This window comes from Pelobates fuscus, chromosome 13 (assembly GCF_036172605.1).
Source record: "Pelobates fuscus isolate aPelFus1 chromosome 13, aPelFus1.pri, whole genome shotgun sequence".
Classification (NCBI taxonomy): domain Eukaryota; kingdom Metazoa; phylum Chordata; class Amphibia; order Anura; family Pelobatidae; genus Pelobates; species Pelobates fuscus.
In genome coordinates this window covers 77,244,709-77,266,499 of record NC_086329.1, presented here as the reverse complement: position 1 = coordinate 77,266,499, position 21,791 = coordinate 77,244,709, and the positions used below count along the sequence as shown (strand labels likewise).

At 42.5% G+C, this 21,791-nt stretch overlaps 1 protein-coding gene across 1 annotated transcript in view; it reads left to right on the top strand.

Annotated features, from left to right (window-relative positions):
* The window catches only part of CCDC197 (coiled-coil domain containing 197), a 71,110-nt gene extending 50,246 nt beyond the window's left edge, over positions 1-20,864 (top strand). Inside the window, exons 5-9 of the mRNA XM_063439288.1 lie at positions 3,811-3,893; positions 5,348-5,520; positions 15,683-15,793; positions 19,267-19,383; positions 20,679-20,864. Coding sequence (XP_063295358.1) covers positions 3,811-3,893; positions 5,348-5,520; positions 15,683-15,793; positions 19,267-19,383; positions 20,679-20,864 — 670 coding nt within the window. The remainder of the gene's footprint in view (positions 1-3,810; positions 3,894-5,347; positions 5,521-15,682; positions 15,794-19,266; positions 19,384-20,678) is intronic.
* The last annotated feature ends 927 nt before the right edge of the window (positions 20,865-21,791 follow it).

Sequence of the window (21,791 nt, the reverse complement as noted above, 5' to 3'; positions counted from 1 at the left end):
TGGTCCTGTGTGGCAATGGACTTTATTGTGGATTTGCCTGTTTCTAAAAAGCACACGGTTATCCTCACCGTAGTCGATAGATTTACCAAGATGGCACATTTCGTACCTTTGCCTAAACTCCCGACTTCTCCTGAATTGGCGGAAATCTTTGCTAAAGAGATTTTTCGCTTGCATGGGATTCCCTCGGAGATCACTTCTGATAGAGGCTCCCAATTTGTTTCACGTTTTTGGAGGTCGTTCTGTTCTCAATTAGGCATCAAATTGAATTTTTCGTCCGCCTATCATCCTCAGTCTAACGGAGCTGCCGAACGAACCAACCAGAAGATTGAGCAATACTTACGTTGTTTTGTTTCCGAACACCAGGACGATTGGGTCGGTTTGATTCCTTGGGCGGAGTTTGCGCTCAACAATCTCGTTTGTGACTCTACGCATTCAAGCCCCTTCTTCATGAACTATGGCTTTCATCCATCTATTCTTCCCTCGGTTTCTCCTTCCCAAGGAGTGCCGTCGGTTGATGTCCATGTGGCCAATTTGAGGAAGTTGTGGGATCAGACTCGACAGATTCTTCTACACAATTCTGTACTGGTTAAGAAACATGCTGACAAACGTAGAAGGGCGGCTCCGAATTTTGTTCCAGGCGATAGAGTTTGGTTGAGTACTAGGAATATTCGTCTTAAAGTTCCTTCCATGAAATTCGCTCCTCGTTATATTGGCCCCTACAGGATCTTGACTCGAATTAACCCAGTGGCGTATCGTCTAGCCCTCCCTGCTACTTTACGCATCCCGAACTCCTTTCACGTGTCATTGCTGAAACCTCTAATCTGTAACAGATTCTCCTCCACAATCGCCCCTCCGCGCCCTGTTCAGGTGGAGGGTCAGGAGGAGTATGAGGTTAACTCCATTATTGATTCTCGTGTCTCCCGGGGGAGAGTACAATATTTAGTTGACTGGAAGGGATATGGTCCTGAGGAGAGGAGTTGGGTACCACAAGAGGATGTTCATGCTCCTCGCCTTCGCAGGGCATTTCACTCCCGCTTTCCATCTCGCCCCGGCTCCTTCCGCCCGGTGGGTGTATCTGAGAGGGGGGGTACTGTCAGGGTACCTGAGGTCTCTACCTCTGAGAGAGGTAGAGACTTAGAAGTTTATCCGTCCGGACGGCATGTCTCCTCGGTCCCTCGCGGTTCACTCGGTCTTGCTAACGCCGGCCGCGAGGGAGTCACTTCCTTTTATAACAGGAGGACCGGAGGTAGACGTCATGACGCCAACCCGGAACGTCCTGTCACTCAAATCTCGGGAGACGAATCAGGACTCACCGGAGGCGTGTCTCCTCTCCCTAGCCAGGATACTTAACAGTGGCTTTCTCATTCACTCATTGCCCTGTCGTGGTTCTAGTCCCCCTAGTCACACAGTGCTTTGTTATTCTCTTGTCCTTTGGTTCCGACCCGGCTTTGGTATTTACTCTCCTGTCTTTCTGTTATCCTTGACCCGGCTTGTCTCTCGCTTACCTGTCTTCTCGTTCCCTCGACCTCGGCTTGTCTCTGACCATTCTATCGTAGTTATACGTTAAGTCCGGCCATTCTAAGGACCGGTATACGTATCAGCTACTCTTTGTACTCTGCGTGTTGGATCCCTGACCCGATCCTGACACCAGGATTCCCTGTGCCCCCTGTTCCCACCACCCAAGTACAGGGTTTCCCACTTCCGAAGATCGGGGGTCTTCTTCCCATGAGCCTCGGCACCTGGGAGCCACAGCGCGGGAAAACCACCCACCTCTTTCACTCCCAGTTACAGGAAGCCCGCCCAACCCTGCCATTGTCCCCAAAGGATGTCCACACCAACCCCAGGGATCCCCATAACGGTACCTGATGCGAATAGCCTCCGTTCACGGGGGTCCCTATGTGAAACAAGGCAAGGGAAGCGCCTCCTTTAGGGATACAAATGCTCTATACGAATGGCGGCCACCCAGGGAAGCACTCATTAATTACTTCCCTTGTGGTTTCACACTTATGTTGCAAGTTATTAACATTCTAATTGATTGGTGTGAACATTCCAAGGGGCACTGGGGAGGTCCCCGTTCGGGAATCGATTGGGGTGGGAAGCAGTTCACGAATGCTCCCCCTGGATGTCGTTCATCTATAGGAACTGGTGGCCCCTCGGGGGCGGCACGGTCAAGGCTTCCCTTGCAGTTTTGACATCAGGTCGAGGTGAGAACGTTCTAATGAGCATTCTAAATGGATTGTGGTCACCGTTCGGGAGGCGAATGCATTCCCCTCGTGGAGGCACTCCCGAACGTGGAGCAGGCATTTTGCACGAACACACAGGGTAGTATACATAATACAGACAGGGGGAATACACGAACAACCGGGGTTCCATCACACGTACGAACTATGGACCACCCGGGAGCTTGTTAAACCCTATTAACACCTTGTAACGGTTCTCACAATTAGTGTTCTAATTATTAGTCTTGGTGGCCGCAATTCATATCAGCGACTACGAGGTGGCGGCCATCTTGTTCGCATAAACGCAGACAGCAGTGTTTGGTTGTCGAGTTCATGGAACTAAAATCGGACACTGAAACTTCTGAACACCGCAGGACTTCCATCATCGCCTGCGTTCAGTTCTGTAGATCTTAGAAGAACACTGTTCAGTGGAATTGTTTGTCTGGATGAGGGGAACAAGCTCCAAGGTTCAAATATAGACTACGTCCTGTAATTCTTTCGTTTTTATGTTACCGAAGTTGACCGACCGCTAGCACTGATTTCATGCAACTATTTTGAGCTTAAGCCACATGTGCGGTCCATCAAAAAAGGGACTTCCATGGAAAGCCCGAACCCCTGAACCGATCTGGGTGATTTTTGGATATGCTGGTCACCTAGATTGGGGCTACCCAGGGATGTGACTTTTGTGGGGTTTCAATGTATTTTGGGGGGTTTGTAAATTGTGTGTTTTCTGTACCTGGAGATAATTGAGTTAGTACAGTTCCTGACTCAATTATCTCTCAGGCACAGGGGAGGGATTACCCTATGATTCTGTGTAAGAAATCCCTTGCATAAAAGGCTGTGTGTGGCCCTGAATAAAACAGATTACTTCCCAGCATTAAGACTTGACTCATGTGTGGGAGGGGAGGCGATACTGGCGATACCTGCGATACTCTCTGGATTAGGAGAGGTCTACCCACTGGGAGCTGGATTCAGGTGTTGGTCCAGGGTGGGAAGGGACAGTGAGACCCCAGCCAATCTGCGGCGGCTAAGGGGGGGCTACAGTGCTTATGGTGTCCGGTGCAGTGCTTATGGTACTTTAGTGATACTAGGAAGTGTGATTAGCGCTTTTGTGGCGGTCCGCCATATAAGCATTTACATTTGAAACAGTTACATTTGACCAAAACCATGCCTCGAAACCATGCCTCTCGTGGCTATCAGACAGACAGCCATTAGAGCTGCTTCCTCCTTAAGGGGACACACTGAGCACCAAAGAAACTGTAGTTTAAAAGAACGCCATATGGTCAGGAACACAAACATGTATTCCTGACCCTGTAGTGTTAAAAATACTATTGACCCCCCTGACCCTCTTAAATATGGTGAAAGTTCACCTTATTTATAACAGCCAGGCTAGTCAATCAGTTCATATTTGCTATTAAAATACTAGAATATTTAAGGGAAATTGTAAACAGGTTGTTGACAAAACTCTGCAAATTTAGTCTAAATACAGCAGGCCAGTTGTCCACTCACCACCACTTACTGTTTAGTGAATTAACCTCTGTATTTACAATTAATTACTATGGCAATTCTCACTTTTATTGCATTTATACAGGCAACTTAAACTACATGAAATGGTGAAAAAGAACAAAATCTATGAAGATTTCTTATTGAAAATGGTTGATATTGTTCCAGAAAGTAAGTGATCTCTGAAATCTAACAAAATGTATAAAATTATACATAGAAATGTGAATTTAACGAAGAAATGTCACTTCTCTGGAACTGACTGCTCCTTAGTCCCAGTCCCACATCAGTATTAAAGCTATTGAAGTTTTTATTGGGGTGAGCAGTGTATTGTATGTATTGGAGTATAAGGAACATATAACTCTTCAGCACTTTAGAGTGATGAGCCTAACATCTTCCACAATGCTTATAAAGTTTCCCTGCATGCTCACGCATTTACATAGGAAGTGCTAAATGAGTACATTTTCATTTTTTTGATAATGTCATATGCATAAATTTACTCTCACGGCGCCTGGGTTCATTGTCCCATGAGAGTCAAGTTTATCTGTATCCTATGCCGGGCTGTGCCAGGACAGCATGAAAATAAAATGTAAGTCAAAGAATAAATAAATTAATTTTATTTGATTATTTTGTAAATGGCACAACTCAAAACTATATGTTTAACTTTTTAAAGACAATCTGTTACTTACCAGGATTTTTAATATTATTTTTGCCTATCTCCTGTAGTAAACAAATATGTGTTTCTGAGGAATGAAAAATAAAATTAAAGGGCCACTATAGTCACCAGAACAACTCCAGCTTATTGAATTTGTTCTGGTGAGTAGAATCATTACCTTCAGGCTTTTTGCAGTAAACACAGTCTTTTCAGAGAAAATGCAGTGTTTACATTACAGCCTAGTGCTAACTCCACTGGCCACTCCTCAGGTGGCTACTAGAGGTGCTTCCTGGGTCAGTACTGCACGGTGTAGACACTGAACTTTCCTCATAGAGATGCATTAATTTAATTCATCTCTATGAGGAGATGCTGATTGACCAGGGCTGTTTTGACTTGTGCTGGCTCTGCCCCTTATCTGCCTCATTGACAGTCTCACTCAATCATATAGGAAAGCATTGTGATTGGCTCACAGAATCACTTCTGATGAGGTCAGCTGTAAGCAGGCAGGTCATGGGCAGAAGCAGCAGCTGCAGTCTTGAATACAAGTAAGACTTTACTATATTTAGGGAGACAACAGGGATCGGGAGAGTGGGGGGAGGGGGTGTGGGAGAGGTAGCTAGATGGTGGTTTTAACACTATAGGGTCAGGCATAGTAAACAACCCTGCATGCGGTGGCATCTAATGAAATTAAAAATTTTGAGGAGATGCCAACCCCCTCCTCTCCACCATTCCCACTCCCCCAGCTTATTGGGTTTCACCCACCAAACCCAATGAAATGCATCTCCCATCATCAATAAAGGGGAGAATGGAAACTATAGATCTAATCATGACAGACACATGTTTTTTCTAATGTTTATTGACAATCCTTACAATGCTAATAAACTAGATTTTATTTAATTTTTTACTGTATTGTTGGCCATTAGTGTATGCAAAAAACACAAACTGTAAGCAATTTGTGATAATCTTATTGTAGACTATCTGGAATATGGAATGGACTCTCCAGTCAAAGCAATAATCAGACGCCATGAAACGCTGTCACTGACCAATGAGAGTTTGATAAACAACCTGACCGCCGTCGCTGACGAACAGGAGAACAAACAGCACTTGCTTGATATGCTACAAAGGAGTCATGACACATCTATGCTGGTATTTACCTAAATATCTCACACATTCAATTGCTTCTTCTTCCATTACATCATTAAACCGTTCCTTAACCAACATATGGGGAAGAAACTACTAATCCCTTAAATCTCAGGTGTATGGGAGTTTATGGAACAAAATTAGAAAATTAGATGCTCTTGATCAGAGATCTCATCATGGCATGCGAGGGCATCTAGGGCATATGAGGACACTTTCAAGATAAGTAGTGTGACTTTTCATTTCATATATTTTTTTTAACATTTTTTCATCGAGCACGTCCGTCAGAGTGTAATTTTATTTAAATGCATTATCTATAGAACGCAGAAGAAAATATGGGTCCAGTTGATATTTAGTACAGGTGATGATGATGCTCTTTGTGGAACCTTAGTGGCTGGGAAAACGTTGTCACTCTTGTTGATTGGTGGGTGCTTCTGGTTACGGGAGAAATTGTTCAGCACTGGTTCCATTCCTCTAATGCATGCAACTGAATTTGTACATGAGGTGAAAATATCAAAGCCTTCCTCATATCCTTAGCTTCATGAAATTTACTATAGCAACTATTCTTTTTACTAGTATTATGTACCTGACTTAATTTGACCTAAAGTCGTGATTTAAAGGGTCTATGGTCTATGAAGGTACAGGTTATGGAGAGAGTTTGTGTCCTTGAAGGTTATGTTTGTGATGACTCTAAATGTATTCAAGTCACTTGGAGTTTTCCTGAAGCTGTTTGCAAGAAGTTTGATTCAATTGCCGTCTCTGTGAATAGAATGTAAATTGCAATGTCTACTGCATTATTCCTTGTTAAAATGCTCTTGGGCCATCCTGTATCATCCATCTGTAAGTCATCTGTTATTGGTTAAACCCGGTTTAGTTTACTAAACAATAATCTCCTTATAAAATAAGTCACAACATTTGTGTTTATCATATATAAGGCCTGCTTGGTTTTGAATAGCACTGTCTCTTTAAATTTACATCCTACCTAGTCAGTTATTCTGTACACACCATGGTTTGGTGACTTGACAATAGAATTGCAAAGTTTAGGATAGAACAGTAAAGTTGAAGAACATTTTTTACCACTTGGGTTTGCTTTTTTTTTTTTTCCCCCAACTATTTTAACCTAAATTTTGCAACTCACCACATCTCTCCTAACCAATAAAGCAGATTCTATGATATTATATCTTTATATCATCATACTATGTACCTTTATTGTGCTCATGTGTCTGCATTTCCAGATGGGAAGAATCTACTGAGACTTATTTGCTAGAATTGTAGTAGGTTAACAAGAATTGGAAACATTCAGGCAAAATATGATGATTTTAAAATAAAACGTGCAACTCATATATAGTCAGTTTGGCTATTTTAGTCAAAATTTTGTGATTTGGTATTCATTTCTCTACAGTTAAGACATTTCAATAATAAGTCTCTTCTATATGGACTCAATTCAGAATGCCCTGTGAATATTACTCCATTCTGTGCTGGTTTTACAATGGCGCTCTGCCAACACCATTTAGACGTTTCAGTTATAGGAAACAGTTGCGCAATTAAGGGATTATGCGATGCTCATTTGACTTCAGGCGGTTGATGTTTCAATTAACAATGGCTTATTGTGCACTGATGCCACCAAATTCAGGAATTACAGTTTCAAAATGAATGACGATTGATGCTTTTTTAGTACACAAGCAGCACTGATCTCAGCAGGCATAGGATTACTTTTTTAAGTGATGTTGAAAACTCTCAACGTGTACCTAAGGATGTTCTGCCATCTTAAGAGTTTTGCTGCGACGAGGGGGAGTTACATCGACCAAGGAAGAGGAAGCTGAGCAGGGAACTTGGCCTCGGCGATGGGAAAAAAAAAGGTTACTTTATGTGTTTCTCTCTCTCTCTTTTTTTTTTTTACAAGTTATTTTTTTAATTCAAGATAGGCTTTTATTCACATCATTTTGCATACATAAACAGTGGGCTTGTTTCAATATAAGCTGTTGTACAATAATATTGCAGCATTACAGTGCAGTAAAGTCAGTCGTGATAGCAATAATATAATTACAAGTCTGGAAACCAACGCGTCCATGAAGTGTACTACAGGTGCCATGTCTGTATACAGGCGTTTATAATAAAGGATGCGAATGTAATATGACCTACTGTGACATTGCCGACAGATATTACAAAATAAGTGGGCATTTTTATGAAGATGTGCTTAATGAACTTAAGAGTAACGAATATATTATTTATGTAAGTCTATCAGTGTTAACTTTAAGTATTTAAATGAATACTAATATAAGTACAGCAGGCTTAGTAGCGCATGTCTTATAAAGATAACTAATAGTCGGTATGGGGAAGTATGTAGGAAAATCGCATGGTTGCAACTGTGCATCAGGCCCACTTGCTATCCAATTTGTAGGTGCTATGTGAGTTTTCAGGCTAACCTTTAAAGGCGAGTGTCAGCCCACAGTGTTTCGCTTATGTATGTCTGATTGTTCATTTTCGTTTGCTCTATCCTATTTCCTGTGTGTTTTCCTGCAATTATAAAGGGTATATTCCCAAAAAAACTAAATCAATTTACAGGGTTACAGTTATGAACGTTGTGCCTTAATGTGCGGGAAGAAGAATGCAGCGACAAAGAAGCAGCTCTTCTGTTTATCGCCACCTGGGAGCAGGGCCGGATTAACATAGGGGCTGATGGAGCTGCAGCTCCAGGCCCAGGCCCATGGAATAGGCCCATGGAATGGGCCCATTTAAAAAACAAAACAAAAAAAAAACCTTTTTTTTTTTTTTTACACACTACTCTTAGGTTTGCTATTTGACTGGTATTTTACTTGCACAACCGGTATTTGAAGCTGCCTGGCCGTGCCGGTATTGCAGTAATACAAATGCACGTATTTTTCTCAAAATAAATGGAGATTACTCTGCAATACCAGCACCGGCCAGTAGGGGTCACTGTGTGTGGAGAGAGGCAGATATAGGAAGTTACAGCATATCCCTGCCTCTCTCTACTACTCACTGATCTGTGGGGGAGCAGCTACACAGCACAGAGAGTCCAGACAGCAGCTCTACAGCTCAGGTAAGTGAGGGATGGGGGGAAAGGCAGCAGGGACACATGTGGACACTGAGACACTAGGGAACACTGAGACACATGGGGACACTGAGACACTAGGGGACACAGACACTAGGGGACACATGGGGACACAGACACTGGGAAACCTGGAAACACTGAGACACTTGGGGACACTGGAAAACATGAGGACACTGAGACACTTGGGGACACTGGAAAACATGGGGACACTGGAAAACATGGGGACACTGGAAAACATGGGGACACTGAGACACTAGGGGACACTGGGACACATAGGGATGCTGAGACACATGGGGATGCTGTGAGACATAGGGACATTGGGAGACATTGGGACACGGAGACACTATGTCCCGATTTCTCCCAGTGTTCCCATTTCCCCCATCCAGTGTCGCTGGTGTCTGTGTCCCCAAGTCTCCCAGTGTCTGTGTCCCATGTCTCTCAGTGTGCCTAGTGTCCCACTGTCCCTATATGTCCCAGTGTCCCCATGTCTATGTCCACAACTGTCCCCATGTCTCCCAGCCAGTGTCCCCATGTCTCCCAGCCAGTGTCCCCTAGTCTCCCAGTGTCTGTATTCCCATGTCTCTGTGTCCCTAGTGTCTCAGTGTCCCCATGTCTCCCAGTGTCTGTGTTCCTAGTGTCTCAGTGTGCCTAGTGTCCCTATATGTCCCCGTGTCCCCATGTCTATGTCCACAACTGTCTCCATGTCTCCCAGTGTCCCCAAGTGTGTCTCCCAGCCAGTGTCCCCAGTGTCCCCTAGTCTCCCAGTGTCTGTGTTCCCATGTCTCTGTGTCCCTAGTGTCTTAGTGTCCCCAAATGTTTCAGTGTCCCCATGTCTCCCAGTGTCTGTGTCCCTAGTGTCTCAGTGTCCCTATTTCTCCCAGTTTCCCTATTTGTCATAGTGTCCCCATGTCTTTCAGTGTCCCCATGTCTCTCAGTGTCCCCATGTCTCTCACTGTCCCCATGTCTCTCAGTGTCCCCATGTCTCACTGTGTCCCCAGTATCCTAGTGACATGGGGACACACTGAGACATTGGGACACTGGGAGAAATGGGGACACTGAGACACTGGGAGACTAGGGGACTGGGCGACATGGGGACACTGAGACACTGGGTGACTTGCGAGACTGAGACACTGGGAGCAATCCATCTATACAGCAGAATCAAACTGTGAGTAGTTTGTTGGTGATTTTACAGAATTTTCTCTGATGTCACTTCTTGTGATTATACAAATGATTAAGGCTGGTAATTTTTTTCCAAAAAATGTGGCAACCCTAACTACTCTTCACATACTCTTGCTTAAATGAGCACTATAGGGTCAGGAACACAATCATGTATTTCTGACCATATTATGTTAAAACCACCACCCTGGCCCCTTCTTGCCTCCCTAAGTATAGTAAAATATAACTTGTATTCAAGTCTGCTGCTGGCTCTGCCTCTGAACTGACTGTCTGCTGACATCATCAGAAGTGGTGGTCTGAGCAAATTACAATACTTCCCCATAAGATTGGCTGAGACTGTCAACTAGGCAGGTCAGGGGCAGAGCCAGCACAAGTCCAACATAGCCCTGGCCAATCAGCATCTCCTCATAAAGATAAATTGAATCAATGCATCTCTATGAGGAAAGTTCAGTGTCTGCATGCAGAGGGTAGAGACACTAAATGGCAGTGCTGCACACTAGGCAGTGCTGCCGCAGGAAGCACATCTAGCAGCCATCTAAGGAGTGGCCAGTGGAGTTATTTTCTCTGAAAATACAGTGTTTACTGCAAAAGGCCTGAATGGAATGATTATACTTACCAGAACAGATACAATAAGCTGTAGTTGTTCTGCTGACTATAGTGTCCCTTTAATTTTGGAAGCTTAAGAGGGATGTATGTGAACAAAACTTCCCATACTTGCTGACACTAAAATAAGTTTAGGTAATGCAGACTTTAGTCTCTCTAACACTGTGGCATGTCCCCTTTCTTCTACACTCACTACATACACCTTTTCTCTGTCTCAGACTATATACCAGGAACTTCTGCCTGCTAGTAAGAAGGTAAGGAGCCAAGTGGACCAGCGAGTGCTAGGGGCCAGTCCTTGGAAAGCATGGAGTGAGCGCGTCATTAGATGCATTTATGTCAAGCTCAGGGTGCTGCCTGCATAGTATGCCCTTAGTTTGACAGTCTGCAGGATTGACAGGCAGCCTGACATGCATTCATGCCAGGCTGTCCTTCAAATTCTTTGGACAGACATGCCCCCTTTTTGGGCATGTTCTCCCCTTTTGGCAGGTCTGGTCACGTGATTCGCACCAGTGGCCCACCCTTTTACCCCGCCCATTGACTTCCTGCTTCACTGGACACTGCTGTTAGGGGTTATGGATTTACTTGAAAGATGAAAACAAAAATTAGAGAGAGATTAGCATAGAGTATGTTTTTTCTTATAGCTGCATCCTATGAGTTTACCTCCAGCACCATCTCCATCAGATACATGAGGCTTGGGAGGAATGACTGTTTTAGTGTTTTTGGTCGTTTAGATTTCGTAATTAGGCCCATCATAATTGTCAGCACCAGGCCCAGTGTGCTCTTAATCCGGCCCTGCCTGGGAGCCCCTAGGTTCTTATGATTTATCTTGTGGCAGAAATAGTGTCTATTTCAGGCTACGGTCATTATACTCCTTTATATTGTACAGGATTCGGTCATTATACTCCTTTATATTGTACAGGCTTCGGTCATTATACTCCTTTATATTGTACAGGCTTCGGTCATTATACTCCTCTATATTGTACAGGCTACGGTCATTATACTCCTTTATATTGTACAGGCTTCGGTCATTATACTCCTTTATACTGTACAGGCTACGGTCATTATACTCCTTTATATTGTACAGGATTCGGTCATTATACTCCCTTATATTGTACAGGCTTCGGTCATTATACTCCTTTATATTGTCCAGGCTTCGGTCATTATACTCCTTTATATTGTACTGGCTTCGGTCATTATACTCCTTTATAATGTTCAGGCTTGGGTCATTATACACCTTTATATTGTCCAGGCTTCGGTCATTATACACCTTTATATTGTACAGGCATCGGTCATTATACTCCTTTATATTGTACAGGCTTCGGTCATTATACTCCTTTATAATGTCCAGGCTTCGGTCATTATACTCCTTTATATTGTACAGGTATCGGTCATTATACTCCTTTATATTGTACAGGTATCGGTCATTATACTCCTTTATATTGTACTGGCTTCGGTCATTATACTCCTTTATATTGTACAGGCATCGGTCATTATACTCCATTATATTGTACAGGTATCGGTCATTATACTCCTTTATATTGTACAGGCATCGGTCATTATACTCCTTTATATTGTCCAGTCTTCGGTCATTATACACCTTTATATTGTCCAGGCTTCGGTCATTATACACCTTTATATTGTACAGGCATCGGTCATTATACTCCTTTATATTGTACAGGCATCGGTCATTATACTCCTTTATATTGTCCAGTCTTCGGTCATTATACTCCTTTATATTGTACAGGCATCGGTCATTATACACCTTTATATTGTCCAGGCTTCGGTCATTTTACACCTTTATACTGTACAGACATCGGTCATTATACTCCTTTATATTGTACAGGCATCGGTCATTATACTCCATTATATTGTACTGGCTTCAGTCATTATACTCCTTTATACTGTACAGGCTTCGGTCATTATACTCCTTTATCATGTTCAGGCTTCGGTCATTATACTCCTTTATATTGTACAGGCTTCGGTCATTATACACCTTTATAATGTTCAGGCTTCGGTCATTATACACCTTTATATTGTACAGGCTTTGGTCATTATACTCCTTTATATTGTACAGGCTTCGGTCATTATACTTCTTTATATTGTACAGGCTTCGGTCATTATACTCCTTTATAATGTTCAGGCTTCGGCCATTATACTCCTCTATATTGTACTGGCTTCGGTCATTATACTCCTTTATATTGTACTGGCTTCAGTCATTATACTCCTCTATAATGTTCAGGCTTCGGTCATTATACTCCTTTATAATGTTCAGGCTTCGGTCATTATACTCCTTTATATTGTACTGGCTTCAGTCATTATACTCCTCTATAATGTTCAGGCTTCGGTCATTATACTCCTTTATATTGTACAGGCTTCGGTCATTATACACCTTTATATTGTACAGGCATCGGTCATTATACTCCTTTATATTGTACAGGCTTCGGTCATTATACTCCTTTATATTGTACTGGCTTCGGTCCGTACACACCTGGTATATGGTGCAGTATAATTCTGAACGTTCGTGTCATTCCTTTCTTCCTATATTGCCAATACATAAGACATGAAGTTAGGTTATCAGAGTTAGTTGGTAATCTCTAAATATGGTAAAAAGGTCTTGTGAAGAGCATTCCTCTGTGCAGAGTCCAGTCTCCCTGCCGGGGGAGGGGGATACAGGTATTTAGAAACATGGATAGTGGGGGTAGGTGGAGCTGAATTTAGAAGGAAAGCCTATGCATTAAATCTAACTGGTATAGAGTGTTAGCATTCCAGTAGCAGTAATTCTGTAATCTTCATCTGCAGGACGGTCTAAGTTACACTGATTTATATCATCACAATGCAAAGGCTGCAGAATACAACTTGTAATTGTAAACACTTTGCAATTTTTTGTAAAAATAGATTCCCCTGTGATTGCTCCCTACCTTCAAACATACATTTTGAAACTCAGTTGACTTGCATAGCTAAATTTGGCAATTTGTCTGAATGAGGAAGTTTTAGGACTCTGCTGACCTCCAGTGGTAGGATTTTATGCTGATTTATTCCGGCTGTCATTTGCTTTGCAATAATGATCACTGACAAGTCCAATAGGCAGTCATAATATAGGTTTAGATCCAAAGAGTGTAAATGAGAATTTTTAGCAACTTGCAATCAGTAGATTGACACAGTCTCAATGTTAACTGTGTCTTCCTTTTGTGAAAGGCACTCAGATGATGTATATGGCACTAGCTTGGTTTATTTGTAATATTACTCCTAGTTCCCTATTCTGCTCTTGTAATATAATACATATTGAAATCATTTCTGCAAAAAATTACATTATCAGACGGTCCCCAGCATCAGAGCAATCTTTATTAGAGATATGTGGTATTCATTAGAAATGTGAGTCAGTCAGTTGGATAAGAGCCAAATGAGGCCATCGTTCATACCAGTACAGAGTATGAAGCAGTAAGTAGACCTGCTAACAGTGCACTGAGTAGTAAATAGTCATGCCTCTAAAGTACTGCAAAGTAAGATCTGCTGAAGTGTATTGAGCAGTAAGTGACAATGCCTGCTGTGTTTAGCAGTGAGTGGTCCTACCTCCAGTATATGGAGCAGTACGTGGTCCTACCTCCAGTGTATGGAGCAGTGAGTGGTCCTACCTCCAGTGTATGGAGCAGTGAGTGGTCCTACCTACTGTGTATGGAGCAACAAGTGGTCCTACCTACAGTGTATGGAGCAACAAGTGGTCCTATCTCCAGTATATGGAGCAGTAAGTTGTCCTACCTCCAGTATATGGAGCAGTAAGTGGTCATACCTCCAGTGTATGGAGCAGTATGGAGCAGTAAGTGGTCCTACCTACAGTGTATGGAGCAGTAAGTGGTCCTACCTATAGTGTATGGAGCAGTAAGTGGTCCTACCTACAGTGTATGGAGCAGTAAGTGGTCCTACCTACAGTGTATGGAGCAGTAAAGTGGTCCTACCTACAGTGTATGGAGCAACAAGTGGTCCTACCTCCAGTATATGGAGCAGTAAGTGGTCCTACCTCCAGTATATGGAGCAGTAAGTGGTCCTACCTCTAGTACATGGAGCAGTAAGTGGTCCTACCTCCAGTACATGGAGCAGTAGGTGGTCCTACCTCCAGTGTATGGAGCAGTAAGTGGTCCTACCTACAGTGTACGGAGCAGTAAGTGGTCCTACCTCCAGTATATGGAGCAGTAAGTGGTCCTACCTCCAGTTTATGGAGCAGTAAGTGGTCCTACCTCCAGTACATGGAGCAGTAGGTGGTCCTACCTCCAGTGTATGGAGCAGTAAGTGGTCCTACCTACAGTGTATGGAGCAGTAAGTGGTCCTACCTCCAGTACATGAAGCAGTAAGTGGTCTTAACTCCAGTATATGGAGCAGTAAGTGGTCCTACTTCCAGTGTATTGAGAAGTAAGTGGTACTACCTACAGTGTACGGAGCAGTAAGTGGTCCTACCTCCAGTATATGGAGCAGTAAGTGGTCCTACCTCCAGTTTATGGAGCAGTAAGTGGTCCTACCTCCAGTACATGGAGCAGTAGGTGGTCCTACCTCCAGTGTATGGAGCAGTAAGTGGTCCTACCTACAGTGTATGGAGCAGTAAGTGGTCCTACCTCCAGTACATGAAGCAGTAAGTGGTCTTAACTCCAGTATATGGAGCAGTAAGTGGTCCTACTTCCAGTGTATTGAGAAGTAAGTGGTACTACCTACAGTGTATTTATCAGTAAGTGGTGCTGCCTGCAGTGTATGGAGCAGTAAGTCCCTTTGCAGTGTATTGAACAGTAAGTGGTGCTGCCAGCAATATATATATATATATAGCAGAAAATGGCAGTGCCTGCAGTGTATGGAGCAGAAAGTAGACCAGCCTGCCATGTATTGCAGAAGGTCTTGATGGTAAGGTATGTCTTTTTGCTGATGATACTAAGATATGTAACAGGGTTGATGTTCCAGAAGGGATAAGCCAAATGGCAAATGATTTAGGTAAACTAGAAAAACTACCACAAGAGGACATAGTCTTAAATTAGAGGAGCAAAGGTTTAAAAATAATATCAGGAAATATTACTTTACTGAGAGGGTAGTGGATGCATGGAATAGCCTTCCAGTTAAAGTGGTAGAGGTTAACACAGTAAAGGAGTTTAAGCATGCGTGGGACAGACATAAGGCTATCCTAACTATAAGATAATGTCAGGGACTAATGAAAGTATTTAGAAAATTGGGCAAACTAGATGGGCCAAACAGGTTTTTATCTGCCGTCATATATACTCTATGTTTCTATGTAAAGAAAAGTGAATGGTCTTGTGTAAATTGCCCTTATACATTGTTTTACAGACGATGAATAGTGACCTATCCCGGCTTCAGCTGAAATTCGACCAAGTCCGAGAAAAGAACAAACAATTGGAATTAAATTTTAACTTAGACAAAGGTCACTTCAGAAACCAGGTAAGAAAATCGAACCTAAATAAATGGGAGGCAGTTTTCTTATATTGGAAAAATTTTAATTTTTAGCTACCTAAAAACCTGTTATGTACTCTAAGCTGATGCAGCAACATGGGAAATATAGCCATTGGCTTATGTAGTGTCTGTACAGCTTTCCATACTAACTAATAGGGTATATATTTTCATGCGATGCACCATTGATACTTTAAATCTTGAGAATGACAGATACAACAATTTAAAGGGACACTATAGTCACCTGAACAACTTCAGCTTAATGAGGTTGTTTAGGTGAGTGCTACAGCTACCCGGAGCCTTTTTCTTGTAAGCACTGTATTTTCTGAGAAAATGCAGTGTTTACATTGGAAGCTTGGAACACCTCTTGTTGCAGTCAATCAGACGGCCACCAGAGGGACTTCCGAGTTCAGAGGCCCTAAAAAGGCCTCTCGTCCGATGCATTCTGGGTGAATGCATTAGACGGGCTATCAGCACACAAAGCACTGTGAACGCGCTTTGTGTGCTGATAGCCTGTCAGCACTGCTGTGGGCGTGGCTTCAGCTGACAGCTGAAGCCCGAACCCACAGGGATGCTGTCTGGCCACAATAGTGGTTGAAGGGGGGGAGGGGGGACCTACTCTCCTCCCCCCCCCCGACCCCTGGGCGGTGGGTGGGGGCCCTAAAATTAAAAATAAGGGGGGGACCTACTGTCTCCCCCGGCCCCCACCCCTGTGCGGCGGGTGGGGGCCCTAAAATTAAAAATAAGGGGGGCACATACTGCTCCCCCGGCCCCCACCCCTGTGCGGCGGGTGGGGGCCCTAAAATTATCCATAAGGGGGGACCTATTGTCCCCCCCCCGTCCCCCACAACTTTTTTTTTTCTCTGCATAGTCAGAGTGGACATTGCAAATATATAAGGGAGAACTTCCCAGGATTAACGTATCCCTTTATTTGGAAAATAGGTTTGCATGTAGAAATACACACCTGTTTATCCTGCAGATGGGCAACTCCATCTCTTTTTATTGGTTATTTATATTTCCAACCACATGAACATAAGCAAATAATAGAATGAGTCGTCACCATACAACAAGGTATCAGGTTGTATAGAGAAAAATAAACTACACGTGGAAGGAGACATCTTTCAGTGAAATAAAGGAATTATGATCTTTGCATTGCATTCAGAGTAAAAGTTACGAATGCCAGTCCACATCAGCTCATGTGTCAGTAAGTGTAGTATGGCTCCTGTTCGCGGTATTAGGATTCGCAGGGTGGAATGGAATGGAATGATGTTATCAATGCCCCATATTGGTGTTACTCTTCATTGTGGGTAGTGGTGCAAGTCCCATGGCTGAGAGAAAACCCGCCGACTCTGAGGAAGTAGTGAGATGAAGCTGCTTCCATTATGTTTTATGCTTTGTTGATGTCCCGGACCCCATCTGTAGGGTATGGCTCTGTCTCGCAGGTGCTTGTTAAGTGACCTTAGTGATTGTCGCCATTCGACAGTAGGGCAAGAAAAGTCCAGATAAAAAAAGATGGGATAAGTTTAGAATGTATAATGTGGGGCCTTCCACGCCTCGGCCATAATCGTGGCACTATCAGATTCTGGATGGAACTGCACCATCAGGTCTTGAAAAACTGTAGCAGAAGCTTTGGGCGATTTGGCCACCCAAATGTGTGTCAGTCACTATTAATTTCGCACTCGATGGAGGTTGCATGGATGCCCTTTGTAGTAAGCGTGGGATCTCTTGCAGCGTAACAGATTAAGGGATACCTCGGATCCGAAGGTTCCGCCGTCACTGAAAATCCTTTAGCAGAGCCAAGTTTGATGTGAACCGTTGCTGGACTTGTCTCATACGTGCCATCTCTTCGGCTAGTCCTTGATATTGGCCCTTGTTCACATCCTTCTCCCCCTCCACCACCCGTATTCATCCCTCTATTCCGTAGACCTCTTCTAGGACAATCGAGAGATCAGGATTGAATATGGCCTTCAATCTCTACCAGCTCCATTACTGTCTTTTACGGAGCTACTTCCCGAGTATTTGGGGAAGGCTCCCTTGGTGGCACCATTTTGGTAGAATGCGGCCTAGTTGGCTGCTGGAGCAAGTCATCTTTGTGTTGAGTTTTAAGGTGCGCATCTGTTCTCAATTTTTTAGATTTGCACCCCATTCTTCACAAACTGATAAGGGAGATTTAAGGACCCCAATATTGAAGGGATTTCAGTGATAAGTGCACAATTTCCAAGGTTCTCTACGGAACTCTTGTGAAACACATCCGCTCCAATCAGTCGCTAGTTTTGCCCCTGGATACTTCCATCTTAGCTCCCTGTCAGTCATTGTTATAGGCTCTATCTTATGCACATGGCAGTCAGCATGGAGAAACCACACACAGGAGGAAAAAAAATAAACAATGTTTCAATTTCTTCTATTAATTTGCAATGTTTCCCTGACTTTCCCTTGTCTTTACTGGATTATGATGTTGTTTGAAAAATATTTAAAGGAACACTAGAGGCACTCGCATAACTATATTTCAGTATCATTGGGTGCCGTGTGCCTGTCCCCTTAACTTAAGACAGCCTCTAGTGGACTTCTTCCAGACAGCCACTAGAGGCGTTTACTGGCTTCTCACTGCTTTGCATGAAGACGTCCAGCATTTTCAATATTCCCATAGGAAGCATTGAATCAGTTTTTTCCTATGGGTTGTGACACTCACCGCGCATGCATCTTAGGTTCCTCCATCTGTGTGACATCGCTGGAGGAGAACAACCCAGCGCTGAGGGAGTTTGGCACTGGAATTAGGGTGAATGTTTTTAACCATTTCATGAGCATGGTGCGGCTTACTGTAGCATTAAAAGTATAATTTTGTATTCCTGACTCTCTATGTTCCTTTAATATAAGTTTAAAAGAAAACAGAACATTTCATGAAGAAAAGGTTAAAGGAAAACTCTATTAAAAATATGTAGTAGAAATATGCATATTATTTTGTTTTGCATGGTTTCCTTTGAGGTATATGAAATAGCTGCAGATTTAGTATTGCACCTACTGCAAGCTGTTCTCTTCTTCCCCAGCACAGGCTTTTTGTGGCTTAATATTTCATTACTTCTGTGCAGCTTTTTAGGACAAACGTCTGAGAATGTTTGTTGTATGGCACATTCCAACTATATGCCCCAACACGCTTACTGGCTGCTACCCCGATTGTACACATATACACACCGCTACACTGTTCCTTCATATGTATAATACTATTTTAACAAATCAAAGTAAATACGATTTCTGCCCAGAATCATAAGAACGTAACTTGTTTAAAAAGTTTCATTAAACTGTATTTTTCTAAAACTGCTAAACAAGTTTAAAAATATAAACAACATTTAAATGTAGTTATTTTTGTTAATCACAGTGTCATTATTAATTATTGTGAATGTTGGCCTGGATCCGTGGCCATGGTTAAACCCTCCTGACTATTTCACTTTTCTCTCTTACCACGGTAGAGTGTTGAAGTTGGCAGCCTGCTGATGGCAGTCACTAACTTGGCAGAGACATGCCATCTAAAACATTATGGACCAATTGCCGAAGTGGAGCTATTACAGAAAATGGATATGATCAAGGTAAATGAATTAGGGGTTCTGGGGTTGGATATATAGACCAATTCTAGGACAAAATATTAAATGGACCAATTAATATCAACAATATCAATATCCACTACCAGAACTTGTATGAGTGTGGAAAGGCTAGATCACAGGTTTTACTCCGATTTAATGACTAAATAGTGCCCTGAGTTGCAACTGGGAAGATTTTGCAGTTTTTTGGAACTGTAGGATTCTGGAGAATTGAGAAAGGAACAGCAAATTTCAAAACATAATTAGTGAATTGGAGAATTTCTTCAAAACAGCTATTTTGCTAGCTCAACTATTTTCGCCTGAGATATTTTTCCTGCTTGGCTATTTTAGTCTTTCCCAAATAGGTTATTCACTAAATTCGGTAATTGAAAGTAAATTGAAAATGTTAGGCCAAAATGAAGACTTAGCTTACTTGGAGATTTGTATCAAGTTTAGCTGTGTTGTGCTACAAATTTCACTGTCAGGGCTATCCACTAAATGCCAGACTGTAACAAACGGAAATCCAAAATGCAAAATTCAGGCTAAATAGTCAAAATATCACGATAGCTTGGCTGGAAAAATTTTCTAAATCAGCTATTTTAGCCTACATTTCAGTTTGGTAGAGTTCTGATTTGCTGAATGTCTAAAGGGTTACTCCAACCCTTTTGAGGTTTAGGGGACCTTTAATGTGTAATACTAAAACCTCCCTCTCGATTTGCAGTAAACCTTTCAGCAAATAAAATAAGTTTTTACTCACTTTAAATCCAGCACTGGGCAAAGCACCTGGTGCGGACTTCCACGCCCCCCCCCCCCCCCAATGTTACAGGGACCTCACGCATTACAATCACAGGATTCTCATAGTGAAGCCTATGATTGAACTGTTTTCCTGGCTCAGAGGGCATGTGGGTGCTGTGGGTCGGCGAGAGGACAGAGGAAATGGGGAGCATGCACACTGACTTCAGGGATTATTTTTACGTTACAGAGTTCCAGGCTGCCTAAATCACATGTGCCAGGGGCAGGGGTGCAACTAGCTCCCTGCACCCAATTAACAATAACCCAGTATATATACTTCTAGCACATGGTGGCTGGATAACCCTTTAAATTTGCTTTGAATCCCCAACAATGCACACTTTGTAGTGAGTAACCGTTGAAATGTATTGTTCTAAGATTTCAAATCCACTCTAGTCCCATTTTAGTAAATAAGCCATGTGGTTAGAAAACTTCTCACGTGCTTGATTGCTTTCACTCATGAGTTAAATTCCTTTAGCTATGCCATCTAGCCATGTTTTCTGTTTACGTTTTAGGAGTTCATTTTGGAAAAGATGCATATTGAAAAACTGGCAGGACCGTTAATCACTAATTCTAGCGATCCGTCAATAAAATATAAAAAAACCAGCATCAAGAATGTAACTTCAGGAACCAAAGAAGGCCAACTCCATCGTAACAATGGGAACAAATGCAGTGTGTCAATCATAGACTCCGTTATCTAACAAAGAGTAAGATCCCGGGGAAAGTGTTAAAAACAAGAAACCCGTGGCTGACAACCACAGAACTTGTATATTTGCTAAAGTGTGTTGGTCTATTAAATGAAAGAACATACAAATAAAACCTATACATTGAGCGTGAATTCATAGCAAATGTATAGATTTTATGATATTGCCTTAGAAAGATAATGTCTCTTCTTACACCTGCAAAAATAGTCTACAGCTTTGCTGAGTATTGATAGACAAGAGAGAGCAGGAGAACCCATCTCTGGCCAGTTTGCTTACTCTCTGTCACAGCAACTACAGTAAAAGTCCTCTTGTGAAGATAGTCATTTTTTTTATTTTAAAAATAGTGCAGATTTCAATAGAAATTTACATTAACAGCGCTATATAAAATAATAATAATAACAATTAACCTTTTTTACACCCCCTCCAGCTGTCAATCAGACAACAGGTCCTGTTATTTCCTCAGTGGGGTTAAACCTAAAAGGTAGACAACTGCATTGAAAAAGACTTCTCAATGAGTGGGGGGGTGAGCGTGCAAAAGCTGCAGAGAAGATTTTTGTTGCTTTTTAGAAGCTGTGTTTAGATACCTCCAATGAAAAGAAATGCATAATTAAATGCATTCATGTTTTAACTGTGGGATATAGGTACTATACAGTGATTTGTATGTTATTCTTATTTATTTGGGCATTGAAGTGTCCCTTTAAGTAAACCTATCATGAATTTGACTTAAAGGGACACTATAGTAACCAGAACAACTCTAGCTTAATGTAGTTGTTATGGTGTCTATAGCCTGGCCCTGCAGGCTTTTTAATGTAAACACTGCCTTTTCAGAGAAAATGCATTGTTTACATTAGTGCCTACGAGGATACCTCTAGTGGTAGTCACTCAGATGGCTACTACAGGTGCTTCCTGTGCTCCACGCTCTGC